The sequence below is a fragment of the Ipomoea triloba genome, chromosome 5 (assembly GCF_003576645.1).
Source record: "Ipomoea triloba cultivar NCNSP0323 chromosome 5, ASM357664v1".
Taxonomy (NCBI): Eukaryota; Viridiplantae; Streptophyta; class Magnoliopsida; order Solanales; family Convolvulaceae; genus Ipomoea; species Ipomoea triloba.
The window spans coordinates 27173918-27195973 of NC_044920.1; the positions used below are offsets into that span (position 1 = coordinate 27173918).

At 36.1% G+C, this 22056-nt stretch overlaps 3 protein-coding genes, 1 non-coding gene and 1 pseudogene across 4 annotated transcripts; 2 read left to right on the plus strand and 3 right to left on the minus strand.

Annotated features, from left to right (window-relative positions):
• Positions 1–29: 29 nt before the first annotated feature.
• On the minus strand, positions 30–832 carry LOC116020495 (annotated as a pseudogene).
• Positions 833–3335: 2503 nt separating this feature from the next.
• Positions 3336–4746, minus strand: LOC116020705 (germin-like protein subfamily 1 member 13). Its single transcript, XM_031261200.1, has 2 exons — positions 4588–4746; positions 3336–4128 (listed from the first exon to the last, which is right to left on the minus strand). Exons 1-2 carry the CDS (start codon positions 4709–4711, stop codon positions 3566–3568), a joined length of 687 nt encoding a protein of 228 aa, XP_031117060.1. The 5' UTR covers positions 4712–4746; the 3' UTR covers positions 3336–3565.
• Positions 4747–7351: 2605 nt separating this feature from the next.
• On the minus strand, positions 7352–8470 carry LOC116020706 (germin-like protein subfamily 1 member 13). The gene is made up of 2 exons (XM_031261201.1): positions 8310–8470; positions 7352–8144 (listed from the first exon to the last, which is right to left on the minus strand). Exons 1-2 carry the CDS (start codon positions 8431–8433, stop codon positions 7582–7584), a joined length of 687 nt encoding a protein of 228 aa, XP_031117061.1. The 5' UTR covers positions 8434–8470; the 3' UTR covers positions 7352–7581.
• A 2513-nt stretch (positions 8471–10983) lies between these two features.
• On the plus strand, positions 10984–12548 carry LOC116020496. The gene is made up of 2 exons (XM_031260968.1): positions 10984–11039; positions 11750–12548. Exons 1-2 carry the CDS (start codon positions 10984–10986, stop codon positions 12546–12548), a joined length of 855 nt encoding a protein of 284 aa, XP_031116828.1.
• A 595-nt stretch (positions 12549–13143) lies between these two features.
• On the plus strand, positions 13144–13215 carry TRNAQ-CUG. Its single transcript has one exon. It is a non-coding gene; the product is annotated as a tRNA-Gln (tRNA).
• The last annotated feature ends 8841 nt before the right edge of the window (positions 13216–22056 follow it).

Below are 22056 nucleotides of genomic sequence, written 5' to 3' on the forward strand. Positions count from 1 at the left end.
CAGAAACCGAAGACTGCATGCAATTGTAATCACTCCTGGATTTTGGCACTCAGAGCAGCAAATAAAACGGCTGGGGTTTTTCCTATGTTGAATTGGAAAATGAATGAGGCCTTCTGGAACACAAAAACATCTCCGGGTATAATGTCTTAGTAAAGAGCTTGTTCTTCATTCCTGGTGCTGGTTAGAAAGAACAAATCCAACGTAGAAGGTGCCCTCCAAAACAGCAATGACTCAGTTGCTCTAGGGTGGGTGTGGGAGGGTGGGTTGAGGCCATAGGGTGCAAAATCAATACGAGCCAGTGAAATGCCGAGAGTGTTCAGACCTGTTAGATTGGCCACATTCACTGCTGAAACCTTAGAACCAAGCGGATTGGACGTGTCTCCAGGCTTATTAAGACCACGGAAAAAGAAGTCATCAGCATTGACTTCGTCGGGATTCTTGCAAAACTTTCCATTCACGAACACTGCAAACACAAATAATAATTGTGCAATTGGACAATTAGAATTGTTTATAATTTCATCTCTAATTTCATTATCTAAATATATAATAAATAATTTTATCCGTGCATCCCACACGAATAATTCGACAATTATTTGCTTGAATTCAAGCAAGGATAACATAAAAAAAAAAAAAAAAAAAAAAAACATAATCAATCCAACCCATTTCATCAATTGCACTATATAATATTCGTTGTTACAAGCATCCTTGGGATCATCAATTGCAACACAGAAATCCTGCAAAGGGGAGGGATCTGATGCATTGGCAAATGAAGATGCCAAAGCCATAACGCCAATGGCGACAAAAAGAAACTTAAGAGCCATGTTTAGCAGAGAAGAATAGAGTAAGAGAAGCTAAAACTTGTTGAGGTGGTGAGGAACTAAGCATGGGAGGGGTGGCTATTTATAGACATGTCTTCTAAGACTTAGTCACCAATTTATAGGTTTAGTGAAGAATTAGTATTTCTATGGGATTACTAATTCAATTCCTTTCTCTTCAAGCCTTAGTGTGTTTTTGAAATTTTGTAATCTCTCATCACCAACTACAAGAATTGAACAGACATCACTGAACTCTTCGAATTGGTCATTTGTTAGCTTGTTGGAACTACTCCTCCAACTCCCAAAATTCATAAATTACTATCAAGCATTTTGTGCTATGGCGTGTAGTAATTTTTCTATATGGGAGGTCATGAGATCGAGCAATCTGCAACTTCTTAAACAACTAATCATAGAGAGTTCGCAACTACAATTCCCATTTTGAACAAATGTTAATAAAGAACATGTTAGTTGTGCGTTGTTGATGCAATTGGATATATGTTATCAACAACCATGAATACTTGTTAGTTCATCGACAATATTATGTACAAGAAAAAATATACTTCATTATACTTGATATTATTAAATAACACCAATATTAAGTTATTAAAAATATCTAATATCTGTTATGGGGTTATCTAAGGTTGAAACTGTCCCATTTCCTAACAACTATTTTGACACATAACCCGGCCTATTTGGATTGGTTCAAACTAAGTCAAGTTAACTAATATTATACAATAGTTTATTAAAGTTCAATCTTCTAATACACCTAAATTAAAGTCAAAGATCATGTTAATATGGATAAAGACACTTGTGTTTATACAAATATTATAGCATGAACTATGATTCACCTGGTAAGGTAGATCATTTATGTACAATTTTAATATATTAAAATTTTATTTTTAATACATTAAATATTTAATTTTTGAAGGTATATTATTTATGTACTTAATTTCACCCAAAAAAAAATTATGTACTAAAGGATCATTATTTGATATACTACTAAATAATAAATCTTCAATATACAAATAATGTATATTTAGTATATTAAAAATTAACATTTATTAATGTTCTACCGTATAATTTGCCGTGTATATAATAACACTTATATTAACGTCCAAACATATTTTATTTCCATCCTTTTCGAGTCTCCTCACCTGCTTCTGGTTTTTTTTTTAATGAAACTTATTCCACTTTTAAATTACAAATACATATTACTCTCACTATCTAAAGGTGTGTTCTAAATGAAGTTCTCCTTATAACCCTAACCAGCAAAGGATCACAAGGAGATAAATCAACTGATGTCGCTTATAGTTTTTTTTTTTTTTTGAAAACTCCGCTTATGTCGCTTATAGTTTTTTTTTTTTTTTAAACTCCACTTATGTCGCTTATAGTTAATTAGCTCAAATTAAGAAGGACAAATAGACCGCTATCACGAGAATTGGATTTGGAAGTTTTGATTATCACGCAACTTGATTATTATATTGGATTTACTACCCCATAGTTCAATGCCTTCATTAGTCATAACTAGGTCAAATTTACACAAAAAATATTTGTAATTTATCTATTTTGGCTTAGTAACCACAAGATTTCAAGTTTGACTTCTCATCGGAGTTGTGTATTGCTTTTCATGATTTAAGTTGGTCAACTAGAGGCAACATAGGTTGGTTTACCTTATTGTGGTTCTTTACTGACTAAGGTCACAAGGCGGGCTTCATCCAGAACACACCTCCAAGTGGTTTAAGTAGCCGCTGCGGATTTTTTCGTAAATCAAAAGTAAAATTAAATATTATTTGTATCAAAAGTTTTATGTATAAATTCTGTCATGATAAAAAAAAACATATGACAATTCAAAAAATAAATAAACAAATAAATTCTAAATTTTGCTATTGTAAGTATTTATGTATTTTATGTACATTAATTTTACAAACATTTGAGTTTCATTGAGTAGTGGTAATGTGCTTATTGATAATTTGCTAATCAGAATTTTCATGCTGTGCTTTATTTATAAGAAATGGAGTAAACAAATCCTATATCATGTAGAGACGACACCATCACACTACTGTGCTTTATTTATAAAGAGTAGGTAATTAATTCAGATTTAGTTTTTAGTGATTTGACTGTCGACTCGGCTTGCTTTTTTAAAGTAAATAAAAAAATTATTTTAAAAATAAAAAACTAATATTGATATGTATTTTGCAAGAATAATTAACCTAGTTGTTTCGATCAAACTTACTCTTGATCTATTTGTAATCATTATATTTTCCATGGATATTATGGATACTAGTTAGAGATCCTTTGCACGTGTAAAAAAATGCACGTAATAAACTGTTATTATTATTTTATCTAATTATATTATTTTATTTATTTCCAAGTGGCTTATAGTTCAGCACTTATGTTACTCTTCGAAATGAGAGGTGCCACAGGTTCGAATTTCAGTTGAGCATTAACTTTTTGAACTTTAATAGGTTGAAAAATTAAAGTATGAATAGATAGATACAGCATACATGCACTCTACTAGAATTAGTAGCACTCAAAAAATATTATTTTATTTATTAAAAATAAAAACAAAAACAAAAAAGAAGATATATGATGTAGACAATACACGCATACTTCCACACATAGTCAAAATAACAAAATACAGTATGAGTTTATTATAAGTGCACCATCGCTAGGGCGGTTTATTTATTAATATAAATAATTATGAATCCAGTGAAGGAAGAACCTTCAATGTGTACCAGCTTTATCCGATTCTAGTTGTTGTCGTACCAAAATTGTGATTGAAGATATTTAATCACTTTGTCGTCAACTTGGAAGGCTTTAGTGAGAACATATGGATTGATTGGTGGATCAGAACCGAAGACTGCATTGGCAATTGTAATCACTCCTGGATTTTGGCTACTCAGAGCAGCAAATAAAACGGCTGGGGTTTTTCCTATGTTGAATTGGAAATGAATGAGGCCTTCTGGGAACACAAAAACATCTCCGGGGTATAATGTCTTAGTAAAGAGCTTGTTCTTCATTCCTGGTGCTGGGTTAGAAAGAACAAATCCAACGTAGAAGGTGCCCTCCAAAACAGCAATGACTTCAGTTGCTCTAGGGTGGGTGTGGGGAGGGTTGAGGCCATAGGGTGCAAAATCAATACGAGCCAGTGAAATGCCGAGAGTGTTCAGACCTGTTAGATTGGCCACATTCACTGCTGAAACCTTAGAACCAAGCGGATTGGACGTGTCTCCAGGCTTATTAAGACCACGGAAAAAGAAGTCATCAGCATTGACTTCGTCGGGATTCTTGCAAAACTTTCCATTCACGAACACTGCAAACACAAATAATAATTGTGCAATTGGACAATTAGAATTGTTTATAATTTCATCTCTAATTTCATTATCTAAATATATAATAAATAATTTTATCGGTGCATCCCACGCGAGTAATTCGACAATTATTTGCTTGAATTCAAGCAAGGATAACATAAAAAAAAAAAAAAAAAATCATAATCAATCCAACCCATTTCATCAATTGCACTATATAATATTCGTTGTTATAATTTATATAATTGTATATAAATCTAAATATTTTTAAAATATTATAACAAATCCATTCCGTTCACCAGGCGGATGAAAATACTTGTAAAGAAACAAAAAGGGTTATACTACAATAAATAGTACTATACATATCATGGTTGAAGTAAATTTAATGTTATATAAATAAAAACATTAGTCTATATATCAAAAGAAAATAGTTTGATCGAGACAGTTTATTTAGATATACTTACAAGCATCCTTGGGATCATCAATTGCAACACAGAAATCCTGCAAAGGGGAGGGATCTGATGCATTGGCAAATGAAGATGCCAAAGCCATAACGCCAATGGCGACCAAAAGAAACCTAAGAGCCATATTTAGCAGAGAAGAATAGAGTAAGAGAAGCTAAAACTTGTTGAGGTGGTGAGGAACTAAGCATGGGAGGGGTGGCTATTTATAGGCATGTCTTCTAAGACTTAGTCACCAATTTATAGGTTTAATGAAGAATTAGTAATTTTATGGGATTACTAATTCAATTCCTTTTTCTTCAAGCCTTAGTGTGTTTTTGAAATTTTGTAATCTCTCATCACCAACTACAAGAATTGAACAAACATCACTGAACTCTTCGAATTGGTCATTTGTTAGCTTGTTGGAACCACTCCTCTAACTCCCAAAATTCATAAATTATTGTCAAACACCTTGTGCTCAAATGATATATAATGATTTTTTCATATGAGAGGTCACGAGATCGAGCCTTAGTGAAACAATCAGTAACCTCTTAAACAATTTTATTTTTTTTTGAATATAGCCTCTTAAACAATTAATCATAGAGAGTTCGCAACAACTACAATTCCCATATATGTTGAACAAATGTTAATATAGAACATGTTAGTTGTGCGTTGTTGATGCAATTGGATATATGTTATCATTAACATCCATGAATACTTGTTAGTTCATCGACAATATTATGTACAAGAAAAAAAAATACTTCATATTACTTGATATTATTAAATAACACCAAACTTAACCATATCTAATATCTGTTGTGGGATTATCTCATGTTGAAACTGTCCCATTTCCTAACAACTATTTTGACACATAACCCGGCCTATTTGGATTGATTCAAACTAAGTTAACTAATATTATACTATAGTTTATTAAAGCTCAATCTTCTAATACAGTACACCTAAAGTCAAAGATCATGTTAATATGGATAAGGACACTTGTGTTTATACAAACATTATACCATCAACTATGGTTCACCTTGTAAGGTAGATCATTTACGTACAATTTTAATATACAAGGACATTATTTATGTACTAAAAGATCATTAATTGATATACTAATAAATAATAAATCTTCAATATACAAATTATGTACATTCAGGGCATTAAAAATTAATATTTATTAATGATCCACATTGTAATATGAACTGTGATCCACAGTATAATTTGCCATGTATATAATAACACTTATATTAACGTCCAAAAATATTTTATTTCCATCCTTTAATGAAATTTATTTAATGAAATTTATTCCTTTTAAATTAAAAATAAATATTACTCTCACTATCTAAATGTGCACTCTAAATGAAGTTCGCCTTGTGACTCTAACCAGCAAAGGATAGATAAATCAATCTATGTCGTTTATAGTTAATTAGCTCAAATAGTCAAATTAGAACAAATAGTCCGCTCTCACGAGAATTGAATTTGGAAGTTTTGATTATCACGCAACTTGATTATTGGATTTACCCCATAGTTCAATGCCTTCATAAGTCATAACTAGGTCAAATTTACCCCCCCCCCCCCCAAAATGTAATTTATACGTTATTGTCTATTTAATTTAAACATGTTACTTTTAATATCGATCTCTTCCACAACAATATGGCCGGTAAAATTGAATACGGGTGAGTTCATCGTATAATTCGCTTAGTAATTACAAGATTTCAAGTTTGACTTCTCATCAGAGTTATATATTGACTTTTTTGATTTAAGTTTGTCAACTATAGACAACATAGGCTAGTTTAGTTCATTGTGTTTCTTTACCAACAAGGCAAGTGAGCTTTCTTTGTGGGGAAGAATTCCGGGAGAACCCGGGTTCGATTCCCACAAGTGACGATTCCCCTTGGACCAACTCCTGTGCCTCTCGGAACGAACGTGGGTGGACCTGGACCGTTAAACGGACAGAGAAAGACTCCGTGAATTTACCAAAAAAATAACTAGGGTCACAATGTGAGTTTCATCCAAACCACACCTTCAAATAGCGGCTGCGGATTTTCCCGTAAAATTAAATATTATTCATTTAATTGTATCAAAAACTTTTATGTATAAATTTTGTCATGATAAAAAACATATCACAATTCAAAAAATAAATAAACAAATAAATTCTAAAATTTGCTATTGTAAGTATTTATGTATTTTTTTTATGTACATTATTACAAACATTTGAGTTTCATTGAGTAGTGGTAATGTGCTTATTGATAATTTGCTAATCAGAATTTTCATGCTGTGCTTTATTTATAAGAAATGGAGTAAACAAATCCTATATCATGTAGAGACGACACCATCACACTACTGTGCTTTATTTATAAAGAGTAGGTAATTAATTCAGATTTAATTTTTGGTGATTTGACTGTCGACTCGGCTTGCTTTTTTTAAAGTAAATAAAAAATAATTAAAAAAAAAAACTAATATTGATATGTATTTTGCGAGAATAATTAATCTAGTTGTTTCGATCAAACTCACTCTTGATCTATTTGTAATCATTATATTTTGCATGGATATTATGGATACTAGTTAGAGATCCTTTGCACGTAATAAACTGTTATTATATTTTTATCTAATTATATTATTTTATTTATTGTCAAGTAACTTATAGTTCAGCACTTATGTTACTCTTCGAAATGAGAAGTGTCAGAGGTTCGAATTCCAGTTGAGCATTAACTTTTTGAACTTTAATAGGTTGAAAAATTAAAGTATGAATAGATAGATACAGCATACATGCACTCTACTAGAATTAGTAGCACTCAAAAAATATTATTTTATTTATTAAAAATAAAAACAAAAACAAAAAAGAAGATATATGATGTAGACAATACACGCATACTTCCACACATAGTCAAAATAACAAAATACAGTATGAGTTTATTATAAGCGCACCATAGCTAGGGCGGTTTATTTATTAATATAAATAATTATGAATCCAGTGAAGGAAGAACCTCCAATGTGTACCAGCTTTATCCGATTCTAGTTGTTGTCGTACCAAAATTGTGATTGAAGATATTTAATCACTTTGTCGTCAACTTGGAAGGCTTTAGTGAGAACATATGGATTGATTGGTGGATCAGAACCGAAGACAGCATTAGCAATAGTAATCACTCCTGGATTTTGGCTACTCAAACCAGCAAATGCAACGGCTTTAGTTTTCCCTACGTTGAATTGGAAATGAATGAGGCCTTCTGGGAACACAAAAACATCTCCGGGGTATAATGTCTTTGTAAAAAGCTTGTTCTTCATTCCTGGTGGTGGGTTAGAAAGAACGAATCCAACGTAGAGGGTGCCCTCCAAGACAGCGAGGACTTCAGTTGCTCTAGGGTGGGTGTGGGGAGGGTTGAGGCCATAGGGTGCAAAATCAATACGAGCCAGTGAAATGCCGAGAGTATTTAGACCTGTTATATTGGCCACATTCACGGCTGAGACCTTAGAACCAAGCGGATTGGACGTGTCTCCAGGCTTATTAAGACCCCGAAAAAGGAAGTCATCAGCATTGACATCATCCGGATTCTTGCAAAACTTTCCATTCACGAACACTGCAAACACAAATAAAGAAACAAAAAGGGTTACATTACAATAAATAGTACTATACATATAAGGTTTGAAGTAAACTTAATGTATGTACTATATATAACACAGTAGAAACTTAGCCTATATATTAAAAGAAAACAGTTTGAGACAGTTTAATTGGATATACTTACAAGCACCCTTGGGATCATCAATTGCAACACAGAAATCCTGCAAAGGGGAGGGATCTGATGCATTGGCAAATGATGATGCCAAAGCCATAACGCCAATGGCGACCAAAAGAAACCTAAGAGCCATATTGTTTAGCAGAGAAGAATAGAGTAAGAGAAGCTAAAACTTGTTGAGTTTGTGATATACTAAGCATGGGATAGGTGGCTATTTATAGGCATGTCTTCTAAGACTTAGTCACCAATTTATAGGTTTAATGAAGAATTAGTATTTTTAAGGGCCGGGATTAATTACTAATTCAACTCCTTTTTCCTCAAGCCTTATTGTGCTTTTGAAATTTTGTGATCTCTCATCACCAACTACAAGAATTGGACAAACATCATGTGTAAATTAGTACTATAGTGAACTCTCCGAATTGGTCACTTGTTAGCTTGTTGGAACTACTCCAACTCCCAAATTAAAATTCATTTTATTAGTTGTTAAGTACTTTTTTATCCGATTCAAGTTGTTAAGTACTTAGATTACTCTTAATCACAAAGTGAGACACCCTAATAAAAAACAATGGTATGAAATATGAATCCATTGCGAGTAATCCCGTGTCGAGCATGATATTCCTGGAAATCCAACTTGTTTTACGTTTTAGTTCATGAACAAGTTACATACTATGATACCAATTCAAAATTAAGCGTTTATTACTTTGCCAAAATGTTATAGTTATTAGAGAAACTAACTTTATTTCCTTATACTGGCGTCGGAAAACCAATAATGTCAATAGACATCTTTCACGGGGAGTCGAATGAATTAACATGCACCTTGTGATTATCAACTTATCAAGTCAACTGTCTAACTTAGTTAGAGTTGCCCCAATTCAACCATATCTGCAAATAGTGATGGAGGTAGATTACTTGCCCCCAATTCAACCAACTTTGCTCGATGTCTTGTATGATGATTTAAATTAATGAAGCTTTACTCTTTTCTCGAAAGTCATGAGTTCAATTAGTGACAATACTTTCTTAGTCGAGCTCGACGCACAAGATTTTTCTAGTGTAATTTACCTTTCCTATGTAGTTTATAATCAAAGTATACTCAGTAAACACCTTCAAATAATAGTTGTGGGTTTCTCATTACCCAAAAAATTGAAAAATCTGAGTCCGTTTACTAACTAGAAAATTTCTCCAGTTTTCGAGAAAAAATGTTGGACCTCTCCCGTTTCCTAACAACTATTTTGACGCATCACCCCATTTGGATTGGTACATACTAAGTCAAGTTAACTAATCTTATACTACAATAACTTAATAAAGTTCAGTCTTCTAATACAACCAATTGAACCAAAGTCAAATATCATGTTATATATGGATAGGGACACCCCTCACCCCCCCCAAAATATGGATAGGGACACCTGTGTATAATGACCCTTATAATTAATGTCCAAAAATATTTAATATTTATCCTTTCGAAGTTTCCACAATTTCTTCGGGTGAATTTTTAATAAAATTTATTCCACTTTTAAATAACAAATGCATATTAAAAATATTCAATTGTTTATTCCATTTTTAAATTTTGTTTTATTTTTAATTATGTCACTACTCAGTACTCGATCATGTTTAAATTTTGAGCATTGATTGAATCAAAGAATTGAAAGCTTCAAGTATCTAAATGAATGTTGTGACTAGGCTAATCTTAACCCAGCAAGTTTCTCTCACTTTTTAAAATGGGTCCCATTTCCACATCATCAAATTTACAAATTCTCTACTATTTATTCTACATCCCTGTAAATTTATCTCACTTTCTAAAATGAGACCCACTTTCATTTTATATTATATATATAATAATAAAATAATAAAAAAAATCAAAAAGTAAAAAAAAAAAAAAATTATGGCAGCTTTTGTTGCCAAAAGACAGCAAAAGCTGCCGAAATAGTAAAAAAAATGGCAGCCTTTAAGTGTTTGCAAACTTGCTAGCAAGTTTGCTAAACACGTAGGCAAGCAAAAAAATGTAAAAAAGAAGAAGAAATCCATGTGTTGTGCAATGTCATTTAGAAAGTGGGTAGAATTTTAGGGATAAGGTCAGCCTTAGCGGCTTAGCTTGGGGAAAAATGTCTGTCAGTTGGTCAATGAGGAGACCAGTGCACGATACTCAAGGTGGAGGGCTTTGAACATATAGAGATTATGTTCATTCAAACTAATTGGTTGGCCGACGACGTCTGCAAGAAGTCCAATCAAAACCTAGGCTATGTCAAGATACTCACTCATAGTGAAATATGCATGGCGTAGAGACTATAACTAACTAAGGAGACGCAGAGATCGTGCTAGAGAGAAATACTCAAAAGCGCCTTTAATAGCCTGCCATAGGACCCAGGCGTGCTATGTCCTATTGCAACATACAAAACTTTATCGGACAGAAATGATATGAGCATGGACAATATAGAAGAATCTTGATAGACCCAATTTTTTTTTTGGTATAATTGGCTACAACGGAAAACTCATTCGGAGCCTGAATAAACAATGTCAGGCACAGTAACATACCTTCAATGGGAAAGGATGACCGCGGAAAAAGGGAACAAGTTGAGTATTCAAGAACATATGGTGTTTGAGAAAGTAATATAAGCTTAATGGACATAAATTGATGAGCTATTTGTAGAGTATTTATCGGGGCTGGGTTGGATAGGCAATATTAGAGATGGTGCAAGGGGATGACGAAACGGTGTCGCCAGTCAACAGTGGCGCGCTGTCAAGGTTAGTGGTCTGGTAGGGCTTACAGCCATGGATAGTTTGGTCTACTAATACTATGTGAGAACAAATATAATAGTTATGGGAATGATTTTATTTTTGGTCAATCCAATTTACAAAGTACCTGAAGAGATGTATTTATTATAAGAATATAAAGAATTCTAGTCAGATGATAAATGATAAAATGTATTTATTATAAGAATATAAAGAGTTCTAGTCAGATGATAAATGATAAAAGGTAGATTCACAATAACACGAAGAGTGAGAATGAATTCTAGTACTATTATTGGTAAAGATGCGTGGTTGCCAGCTGAGGATCATCCGTTTATTCAAACTGAACTGCATGAAACTATTGCTAATGCTCCTGTGGTCTCACTTTTCAATGAGCAAGGTACGGGTTAGGATGTTCAGTGTGTGAAAGACATTTTTAACGAGAGGGATGCCAATTTTATCTTGCAAATCCCAATCAGTGTTCGTAAGCCTCCGGACTCATGGGTTTGGCATTGGGACTTGAAAGGTGATTATACTGTTAAATCTTGCTATAAGCGCCAACTGGGAGTGGTTCAAGATGACCGCCCTTGGCGAAAAATTTGGAATATTTCTGTGCCACCAAAGGTTAAATCCTTTTGTTGGCAGATGGCATCACCTTTTTTGCCAACCCGAGATGCTCTTATAAGGAAACATGTTGATTGTTCTCTGATTTGTCACATGTGCAGGACGGAAGATGAGAGTGCATTACACCTATTTGCACAATGCCATGAAGCAAGAAGAGCGTATGATGTTGTTGGTTTATCTGTGCCGCATGCTATTGGTAATGTGTTTACTGACTGGTTTTTTAGTTGTTTTGATGCCCTTACTGATGAAATGATACCAAAATTTATTATGATATGTTGGGGTATTTGGTCCAGTCGAAATGCATGTGTGTGGAATGGCGAGAATTTTGATCTCCTCTTGATGGCACGCCAAGCTCTATTATTTCTGGATAATTGGCTTGCTGTTGTGGACTCTAGTACTATGCCTACACCTACGTCATCTGCAATTCGGTGGGAACCTCCACATTATGGGAGGTTGAAGCTACATACTGATGCTGCTTTAGATGGTAACAATGGTGTTATGGGCTTTGGATGGGTGTTGAGGGATCATAATGGCATATTTCTGGCTGCAAAGAATATGTGCATGCATGGCTTATATGGAGTGAAGGAGGCTGAGGCAACTAGTATGAGAGAAGCTCTGAGCTGGTTGAAGGATACGGGGATGGGGGACGTTGACGTGGAAACAGACTCTCAACTAGTTTTTAAAGCTATTTTTAGTCCTACTTTTAATTCTGCTTTTGGTTTAATAATAGGGGATATAAAGGAATTAGCATCCTCATTAGGTGGTGTTGATTTTCGTTTTGTAAAGCGATCTGCGAATCATGCCGCCCACATTGTTGCTAGGGAGGCCGTTTCTGAGTCAGGTTGCGGGGAGTGGTTCGATAACCCTCCTCTTTTTCTTGGTGATTGTCTGATGATTTAATGAACTAAGTTTTTATTCTCAAAAAAAGAATACAAAGTCCGAAGGGATAAATAAATAAATTGTATATCATCTTATATAATTTTTTTGAGTACTACTGACTCTGTTACAATGTAGACAAACCCACTCCCATCATCCATGTGAGAGTGTTTACCGAAAAACCAAATGCCATTAGACCACAAGGTCTTTGGCACTCATAATTTTACCCTTAGATGACAATATTTGATTAATTCTTTTTATATTTAATTAATAGATAGATTTATATTTTAACATTGGAAAGAGTTGGTCAATTCACAATAACTAATGAATGAAAAGACATTTATAATGTGATAAGATGTGAAACATATGAGGTAAAATCACAAAGTAAAAACAACATTATTTAATTTTTTGTGAGGCTATCGGTTCACCGTAATCAATCAATAATTATGATTTATGGTGACACTTATTACAAATCATGTTAAAAGCAATGGTGAGACCGTCAAACAAAAAATAAATGTGTTGAGACCGTCAACCGAAAATAAATGTGTTGTGTAATTATTGTATTATTGAATAAATTAAATATTGTGTTTTTTGCCAATTACTACGTAGTGTGAATCAAGGTCCCATGGTCTAGTGGTCAGGACATTGGACTCTGAATCTAGTAACTCGAGTTCAAATCTCGGTGGGACCTTTGATTTTCAAAAAAATAAAATGTAGTGTGATAGCACCACTATTGTTATTTTAAATGAGTGAAAAAACAAAAAACAAAAAAACAGAAACAAAAGCAAAAAAGGCGTAGTGTTATGGCACCTTTATTGTTATTGTGTTTTAAAATGAGTTAAATTGAGCCCCAAAAAAAAAATCCTCAATTTTTACAAATTTATTTTCTTCTCTTTCCTTCGTACTCTCTCCTTCATCTCATCATTATTTCTCCTCCATTAAATAATAATAATAATAATAATAATAATAATAATAATATTGATGATCATGCTCTTATAGATCAACCTGCTTCAAATAGTTTTTTTCTTTTTTCTTTTTTCATTTTGGACGGCATTTTACGTATACTTCCCATCCAAGTTACACTACCACCGGTTCAGTTGACATTTTGGAATGCTTTCGATTTGCGTATTTGTTGATGGACTTCCTATTTGGTTGTCACTTACAATTCAACCAAATATTTTATTCTTGAAAGAATCCGAAACCACTACTTGAATGTACACTATAAGTAAAGTTCGTCATATGATCCTAATTGAAAAATAACCATAAAGAGGTAAACCAATCTAGGTTACCTATAACTAATCAACTCAAACTAATAAGGCAAAAAATATCTCTCACGGGGAGTTGAATTTGACACTTTGTGATTATCAAATCAACTGTCCTACCAACTTGGTTAGGGTTGGCCTGAATTCAACCATTTCTGCAAATAGTGATGGAGGTAGATTACTTGCCCCCCAATTCAACAAACTTTGTTCGATGTCTTGTATGACGATTTAAATTAATGAAGCTTTATTCTTTTCTCTAAAGTCACAAGCTCAATTATTAATAACATTTTCTTAGTCGAGCTCATCGCATAAGATTTTAGTGCGATTTACCTTTTCTATGTAATTCATAAGCTATTACACAAAATCAAAATATACCAAATACGTATACACCTTCAAGTAATAGTTACTTCTGTGCGTTTCCCATCGCCCAAAAAATTTGAAAAATCTAATGTTGTACCTCTCCCATTTCTTAACAACTATTTTGACGCATAACCCATGCATTTGGATTGGTACATACTAAGTCAAGTTAACTAATCTTATACTACAATTTAACAAAGTTCAGTCTTCTAATACAACCAATTGAACCAAAGTCAAATATCATGTTATATATGGATAGGGACACGTGTGTATAATGACCATTTTTTATTTTTTATTTTTATTTTTAATTATGTCACTAGCTACCTACTAGTACTCGTGCTTATACCAAAGAAGATTATTCCGGAGAAGGTGGCAGACTTAAGGCCTATTGCGCTATGTAACGTGATTTATAAAATCATGGCAAAGGTCTTGGCCAACAGAATGAAAAGTGTACTCTCAAAGATTGTTTCTGTAGAGCAGAGTGCATTTGTGCCGGGAGGTTAATCACGGACAATATTCTAATTGCTGCTGAGTTGGGACACTTCCTAAACTCTAAGAGAGAAGGTCTTACGGGTTGGGCGGGTCTGAAGCTAGACATGGCGAAAGCTTACGACCGTGTAGAGTGGTCATTTTTGAGGCGCTTGTTGGTTAGTCTAGGCTTTGATGACGCCTTTGTGGATAAGCTGATGATGTGTGTCACGACGGTCAGATATAGGGCAATGGTAAATGGTCGATTAGTGCCAATTATCCCCACACGTGGCTTACGTCAGGGTGATCCCCTATCGCCATATTTATTTGTTCTTTGTGCGGAGGGGTTGTCATTTCTGTTGAAGGAGGCTGAGAGCAGCGGACGAATTCATGGTTGCAGGATTGCCCGAGGAGCCCCATCTATAACTCATTTGTTTTTTGCAGATGATAGTTTGCTCTTTTTTAAGGCGAATAAAAGGGAGGCTGAGGTAATTAAAGGTTGTTTGGAGGAGTATGAGCACGCTTCAGGTCAGATGGTTAATTTCTAGAAATCTAATGTAACCTTTAGCAGGAATACGCCTGAAGGAGTGAGGGAGGAAACGTTGGGCATACTAGGAGTGAGAGAGACTACTGATTTTGGGAAATACCTTGGATTGCCATCGTATATTGGTCGCAATCGGTCTGAGGTTTTTTCATTTGTGCAAGCTAAGGTTGCTGCTCGTGTAGGTGGGTGGCATAAGAGTCTCCTGTCAAAGGCCGGGAAAGAGATATTGATTAAGACTGTGGCACAGGCATTGCCCACTTACACTATGGGGGTTTACTTGCTGCCTCAGAATTTATGCAAACAGTTGGAAGGTTCATTTGCTCGGTTCTGGTGGCGACACGGGAGGGAGGCACTGGCCTGCATTGGTTACGGTGGGAGAAACTGTGTGTTCACAAGGCGGCAGGTGGGTTGGGATTTAAGTGTTTGCGTGATTTCAACCTTGCAATGCTCGGTAAGCAAGGGTGGCGGGTTCTGACAAATCCAAACTCTTTAGTAGCCACTTTGCTAAAAGCGAAGTATTTCAGGCATGGGTCTTTCTTAGATGCGTGTGTGGGTCGCAACCCAAGTTATGCGTGGAGGAGTATTATGGCGGCGAAGCATGTGATCATGAGGGGCCTTGGTAGGAGGGTAGGAAATGGTTTCCAAACTAGTGTATGGTGGCAACCGTGGCTTTTCGACCGTGACAATCCATTTGTTGAAGCTATACCATCAAATAGTATGGTTGATATGAAGGTCGCTGAGCTTATTAAACATGACCGGACTGTATGGGATTTGGAGTTGATACGAGAAATATTAACTGAGAGGGATGCCGAGGTTATATCTCGGATGCCATTAGCTGAGGTACGAACTGAGGATGAATGGTATTGAAGGTGGGATGATAGTGGATTGTACAGAGTTAGAGGGGCGTACAGATTGCTGCAGAGCGAAAAACAAATGGTGCAGTTTGATACGCCGTTTACACACTGGGCCAAAATATGGAAGATCGACGTGCCGCCAAGGTTAGCCCATTTACTTTGGCGTTGTGTTCATGGCATATTGCCAACCAGGGGTGCATTAGCCAGGAGAAGGGTGGAGCTGGTAAATGTTTGTGCGTTGTGTGGTGAGCAGAACGAGTCTATGGAGCATCTATTTCAATTCTGTCACTGTGTTGGCGGTGTGTGGGCTCTATTTCCAGGCGATCTTCCTCCTATGGGCAATTATGGCTTTCAGCGTTGGATGCAGCAAGTATTTGAAGGTATGACCCAAACCATTGAACTGGTAGCTTGGTTTATTGATGGGATTTGGTTGGCTAGAAACAATCTGATTTGGCATGGGGAATTATGGGATACTACTGCTGTTTTTAATGCAGTAATGGCAAAGATGAAGAGGTGGAATGAGAGGAGTGCATGGGGCGGTCAGAATATTCAAAATGACATGCAGATTGTGAACTCATCACCTAGTGCATGGATGCCGCCTCCGATAGGAGTGATGAAGGTGAATGTCGATGCTGCATTGTTTCCGGAGGAGGGAAAGGTAGGTTTTGGTTTTATTGTTTGTGATCATGATAAACAGTTTGTTGCTGCGAGTTGTGGGACTTTAAATTGCATAAATAATCCGCAGGTCGCAGAGGCAATGACGATCAAGGAAGTGTTAACTTGGATAATGGATAACATGCCTACTCAGAGGTTCATTGTTGAAACGGACTGTATGGTAATGGTGGCCAAACTCAAACAAAAACAATGCGACACGACGTACTTGGGAGTGGTGGTTCGATCAATTTTGGAGCTCATGCGAAGTTGTGAACAGGTTGTGGTTACGTTTGTAAAGCGTGATATTAATAGTTGGGCTCATAGATTGGCAAGAAGTGTTAGAGTTAACTTGTCTGTTGATTCGGAATACTGGAGTGATGCTCCACCTGATTGTATTCATGGTCTTTTCGTTTGAAGGTTGTTTTTTTCTCAAAATAAATAGCTTGGACTACAAGTCTCCAAATGTTGTGATAACAATATATTAAGCTAATTAAGCTTGGTCAGAGGGTGATGGAGATTAATTTCATAAACTAAATATCCAATACTACCAAGTCAACAATATATTAAGCTAATTAAGCTTGGTCAGAGGGTGATGGAGATTAATTTCATAAACTAAATATCCAATACTACCAAGTCAAATCTTTGCAGTTCATATACTATACTCTCTACTAGGATTCTTTTCTTTATTATCATTTTTTTTTGTTAGAAATGATAATATTTTATTTTATTTGTTTGTTTGAGTTCGTCCAACTCAATTACAATGTAATAACTGTTCATAGATATTTTCTCAACATACTGAAGCACAAAGAGTCAACAGATGCCTTCACTGAGGCTTGAACCCACTCCCTTTTACATGGGAGTATACACCGGATGCCGCTTGACCACAAAGCCTTTGGCTTATGGGTTTCATTTTTAGTTATAGAAAAAGTCAACAAAAAAAAAAAAAAAGTACTCTATTGTTTTCTCAAAAAATGAAATTGGAGAGACGAAAATACTTGTATGATTCTACAATTTGAAAAGAGGAAGTGAAAATAAAAACTGAAGAATTGCAGTAAAAATAAATTTTTGTCCCTTAGTTGTAAGCATATTGCATGTGGATTTAATCTATCAGTTATTTGTTCGGTAAATTTAGTATTTCATTTGTTATCAAAATGGCGAATTTGGTTACTATACATAGTGGTCGGTCCTTAAGATTGAGACTAAATTCATGACTTAAATAATAATTGACTAACTGAGTGACTAAATTTATATCATAATTATAATTGAATACTCAAAAGTGTCATTTTATTTTTTATTTTTTTTATGTTATACGTGTGTTAAGTTTAAAGTGTTTTTATCATTTTAATAGTTTCGAGTAAAATTGTAAGTATTTGACGCAGAAAGGAAACTTTTTTATACTTTAGTTTTAAATTTTATTTTATTAATAATCAATAATCCTTTCATTTTTTATACACAACTTTAACTTAAGGTGTGTTTAAAAATTAGGAAAATGAGTTTTGAAAAACATTTTCTAGACAGTTAGAAACGGTGCTAATACCTCGTAGGCTTGAAGAGCAAAAGGAGGAATTCGTCCAAGGAGGGACTCGCATCTGATTAGCTAGTTGGTGATGCAATAGCTTACTAAGGCTATGATCACTAATTGGTTCGAGAGGATGATCAGCCACACTGAGACTGAGACACGGCCCAGACTCCTATGGGAGGTAGTAGTGGGAAATTTACAATGGGCAAAAGCCTGACAAAGCAATGCCGCATAGAGGTAAAAGGCCCACGAGTCATGAACTTCTTTTCCCGGAGAAGAGACAATGACAGTATCTGGAAAATAAGTATCGGCTAACTCTGTGCCAACCGTCGCAATAATACAGAGGATGTAAGCGTTATCCAAAATGATTGGGTGTAAAGCGCCTATAGGTGGCTTTTTAAGTCTGCTATCAAATCCCAACGCTCAACCCTGGACATGCGGTGGAAACTACCAAGCTGGAGTATGGTAAGGGCAGAGGGAATTTTCGATGGAGCCATGAAATGCGTAGAAATTCATTTTCCAGAAAATATTTTCATTTCCAATGTTTTGTTGCCTCTTAACTGTCTTAGTGTGTTTGGTTCTTTTTTCAGAAAATGAGCATAATTGTATAATTAAACATTTTAATTTTTTGTTTAGAATATAAAAATATTTGTACTAATATATAAATGGTGGTGGTGGTGACGGTGATAGTGGCCTGGTGGTGCGATAATGGTGGGGTGGTAGTGTAGTGATGACAACGGCGACGGCGACAGTATGAGTGTGCTTTAATTATTAAGAGTTAGTAATTAATTAAGATTTAATTTTTAGTGATTTGACCGTCGACTCATCATGCTTTTTTAAAAAAGTAAATTAAAAAATAATAAATAAATAAATAACTAATATTGATATGTATTTTGCAAGAATAATTAATCTAGTTGTTTCGATCAAACCTACTCGATCTTAATCTATTTGTAATCATTATATTTGCATGGATGTTATGATGAGAACAATTATGTTTGTATTAGAGTTCACAAAATATAACTGTAGGAATACAAGAGTATATATACAAGAGAATCATAAGTAAACTAGGACTGAGAATCATAAGTAAACTAGGACTGAGACTTATAGTATGACTCTATTATGTAGAGTCCTAATACTCCCCCTCAAGCGGATGGTACAGAAGTAACCTGTAGCTTGTCACGTAAGAAGCAGAACCGGGGACCTGCGAGTGACTTGGTGAAAATATCAGCTAGCTGATCCTTAGTAGAAATAAAGTGCACCTGAATGTCTCCTGCAGCTACTCTGTCTCTCACAAAGTGATAATCAATTTCGACATGCTTTGTGCGAGCATGAAAAATAGGATTAGCACACATATAAGTAGCTCCAAGATTGTCACACCAAAGTTTGGGCACTGGAAGAGGTGAAATTCCTATTTCTCGCAGCAAAGAGAGGATCCACAGAACTTCAGCACATACATCTGCAAGAGCCTTGTACTCTGCTTCAGTAGAAGATCGAGCAACAGTCCTTTGTTTCTTGCATACCCAGGACACTAGATTGGTTCCAAGAAACACAGCATGCCCACTAGTAGACTTTCTATCCGTAGGACAACCAGCCCAGTCAGAATCCGAGAATGCATGAAGCTCACCTGAACTTGACTTTCTCAATCGCAGACCCAAAGACATAGTACCTTTAACATACCTTAACACACGTTTCAATTGTTCCCAGTGTGCAGTGGTTGGAGCATGCATGTGCTGACAAAGCAGATTAACTGCAAAGGATAAATCTGGTCTCGTGATAGTTAGGTACTGTAGTGCACCTGCAATGCTCCGGTATTGCGTGGGATCATCATATGGATCTGTACAGGTAGATATTGTCTTTGAAGTCGTAGTAGGTGTAGACACAGGTTTGCAATCTGTCATACCAGCTCGTTTAAGTATGTCAGTCATATACCTGCGCTGAGAAAGCAACACTCCATCTGCACACTTGACTGTTTCAATCCCAAGGAAAAACCCAGGCTCACCAAGATCTCTAATCTTGAAAGTACTAGAGAGCTTGGAGAGCAAAGCCTCCAATGCACCATGCTCATTGCTCATAACAAGAATATCATCCACATAAACAAGCAGGTAAACAGTAGCCGATCCACGAGAATAATAAAATAACGAAACATCAGTTTTAGAGGCATTAAAACCAGCAGATAACAGAAAAGTGTGCAAACGAGTGAACCAAGCCCGGGGAGCCTGCTTCAAACCATACAGGGAGCGTTTCAACAAGCAAACATGATCAGGGTGCTGAGAATCAGCATACCCCGGAGGCTGACGCATGTAAACAGTTTCTGTAAGATTACCATTAAGGAATGCATTATGCACATCCAATTGCCTGACTAGCCAACCAGAAGAAAGAGCAAGAGAGAGCAACAACCTGACTGTAGTAGGTTTAACCACCGGGCTGAAAGTGTCAAAGAAATCTTGACCCGGGACCTGATTAAACCCTTTAGCCACGAGCCTGGCCTTGTAGCGCTCAACAGATCCATCAGCCTTCCTTTTCGTGCGAAACACCCACTTGCAGCCAATAATATTCATAGACGCAGTGGGAGGAACCAAGCACCATGTCTGATTCTGCAACAAGGCATTGAACTCCTGATCCATTGCCTCCCTCCATTCAGAGTGTTTGACTGCCTGAGTATAACAAGTAGGATCAACAGAGGAAACTTGCACAGTCAAACCCGCAACCGGAGCCACAGACCGACTCCTAGTGGCCATGGAGTGAGACCTCTCCGTGGGACGCACAGTACGACCACGTGGCCGACCACGAGGCCTCTTCTGAGCCACATCAGCAGGAGGCGAGGGAGCTACCACAGATGGATCAGCCACAGGATGAAAAACAGATTCAGCCCAAGGTCGTGCAATAGATTCTGATGGAGCCTGCAAAACAGACTTAGCACCAAAAGGAAACACAGCTTCATCAAACCGCACATGACGGCACACAAAAACTTTATTAGTACGCAGGTCCATGCACCTATAACCCCGAAACGAATCAGGATAGCCCAGAAAGACACATGGAGAAGACCTGTAAGACAGTTTATGACGATTATATGGCCGTAAGTGCGGATAGCACAGACAGCCAAAGACACGAAGAAAGGAATATGATGGCTGAGATCTGTGCACTAAGACATGAGGACTAGAGTTATGGAGAGTATGCGAGGGCATTTTGTTAATAAGGAAAACAGCAGCCTCAAAAGCAAAATGCCAGAACCGAGACGGCACAGAGGCACGAGCCATAAGTGCTAGCCCGGTTTCAACCACATGCCTGTGCTTCCGTTCCACACGACCATTCTGTTCGTGTGTGTACGCACAAGATTGCCTGTGACTAATACCAAGCTGAACAAAAACAGAATGTAACTTTTTATACTCAGCCCCTAAATCAGATTGAACAGCTTTGATTTTACGATTGAAGGCACGTTCAACTAAACATCGAAAACGCTCAAAAACAGAATATATATCTGACTTTAATTTCATAGGAAAATACCAAGTATAACGAGAAAAGTCATCCACAAATAAAACAAAATAACGATAACCCTCAGAAGAGAGTACAGGAGCAGGGCCCCAAATGTCCGTATAAACTAAATCTAGCACATTCGAACTAACAGAGACAACACGTGGCAATGGGAAACGTGCAGATTTACCCATTTGACACGCAGAACACACAGTATGAGAAGTTTTATTCGACTCACTAACAGAACAAGACTCCAAGACTCGATGTAAAACACGCTGATGCGGATGACCCAAACGATCATGCCACGTAGACGCCGAAGCACGAGCAGAAATAAACGCGGAAGGTGAACCAGAAGGAACCGGCAAGGCATAGAGCCCACCGGAACTATTGCCCCGCAAAAGAA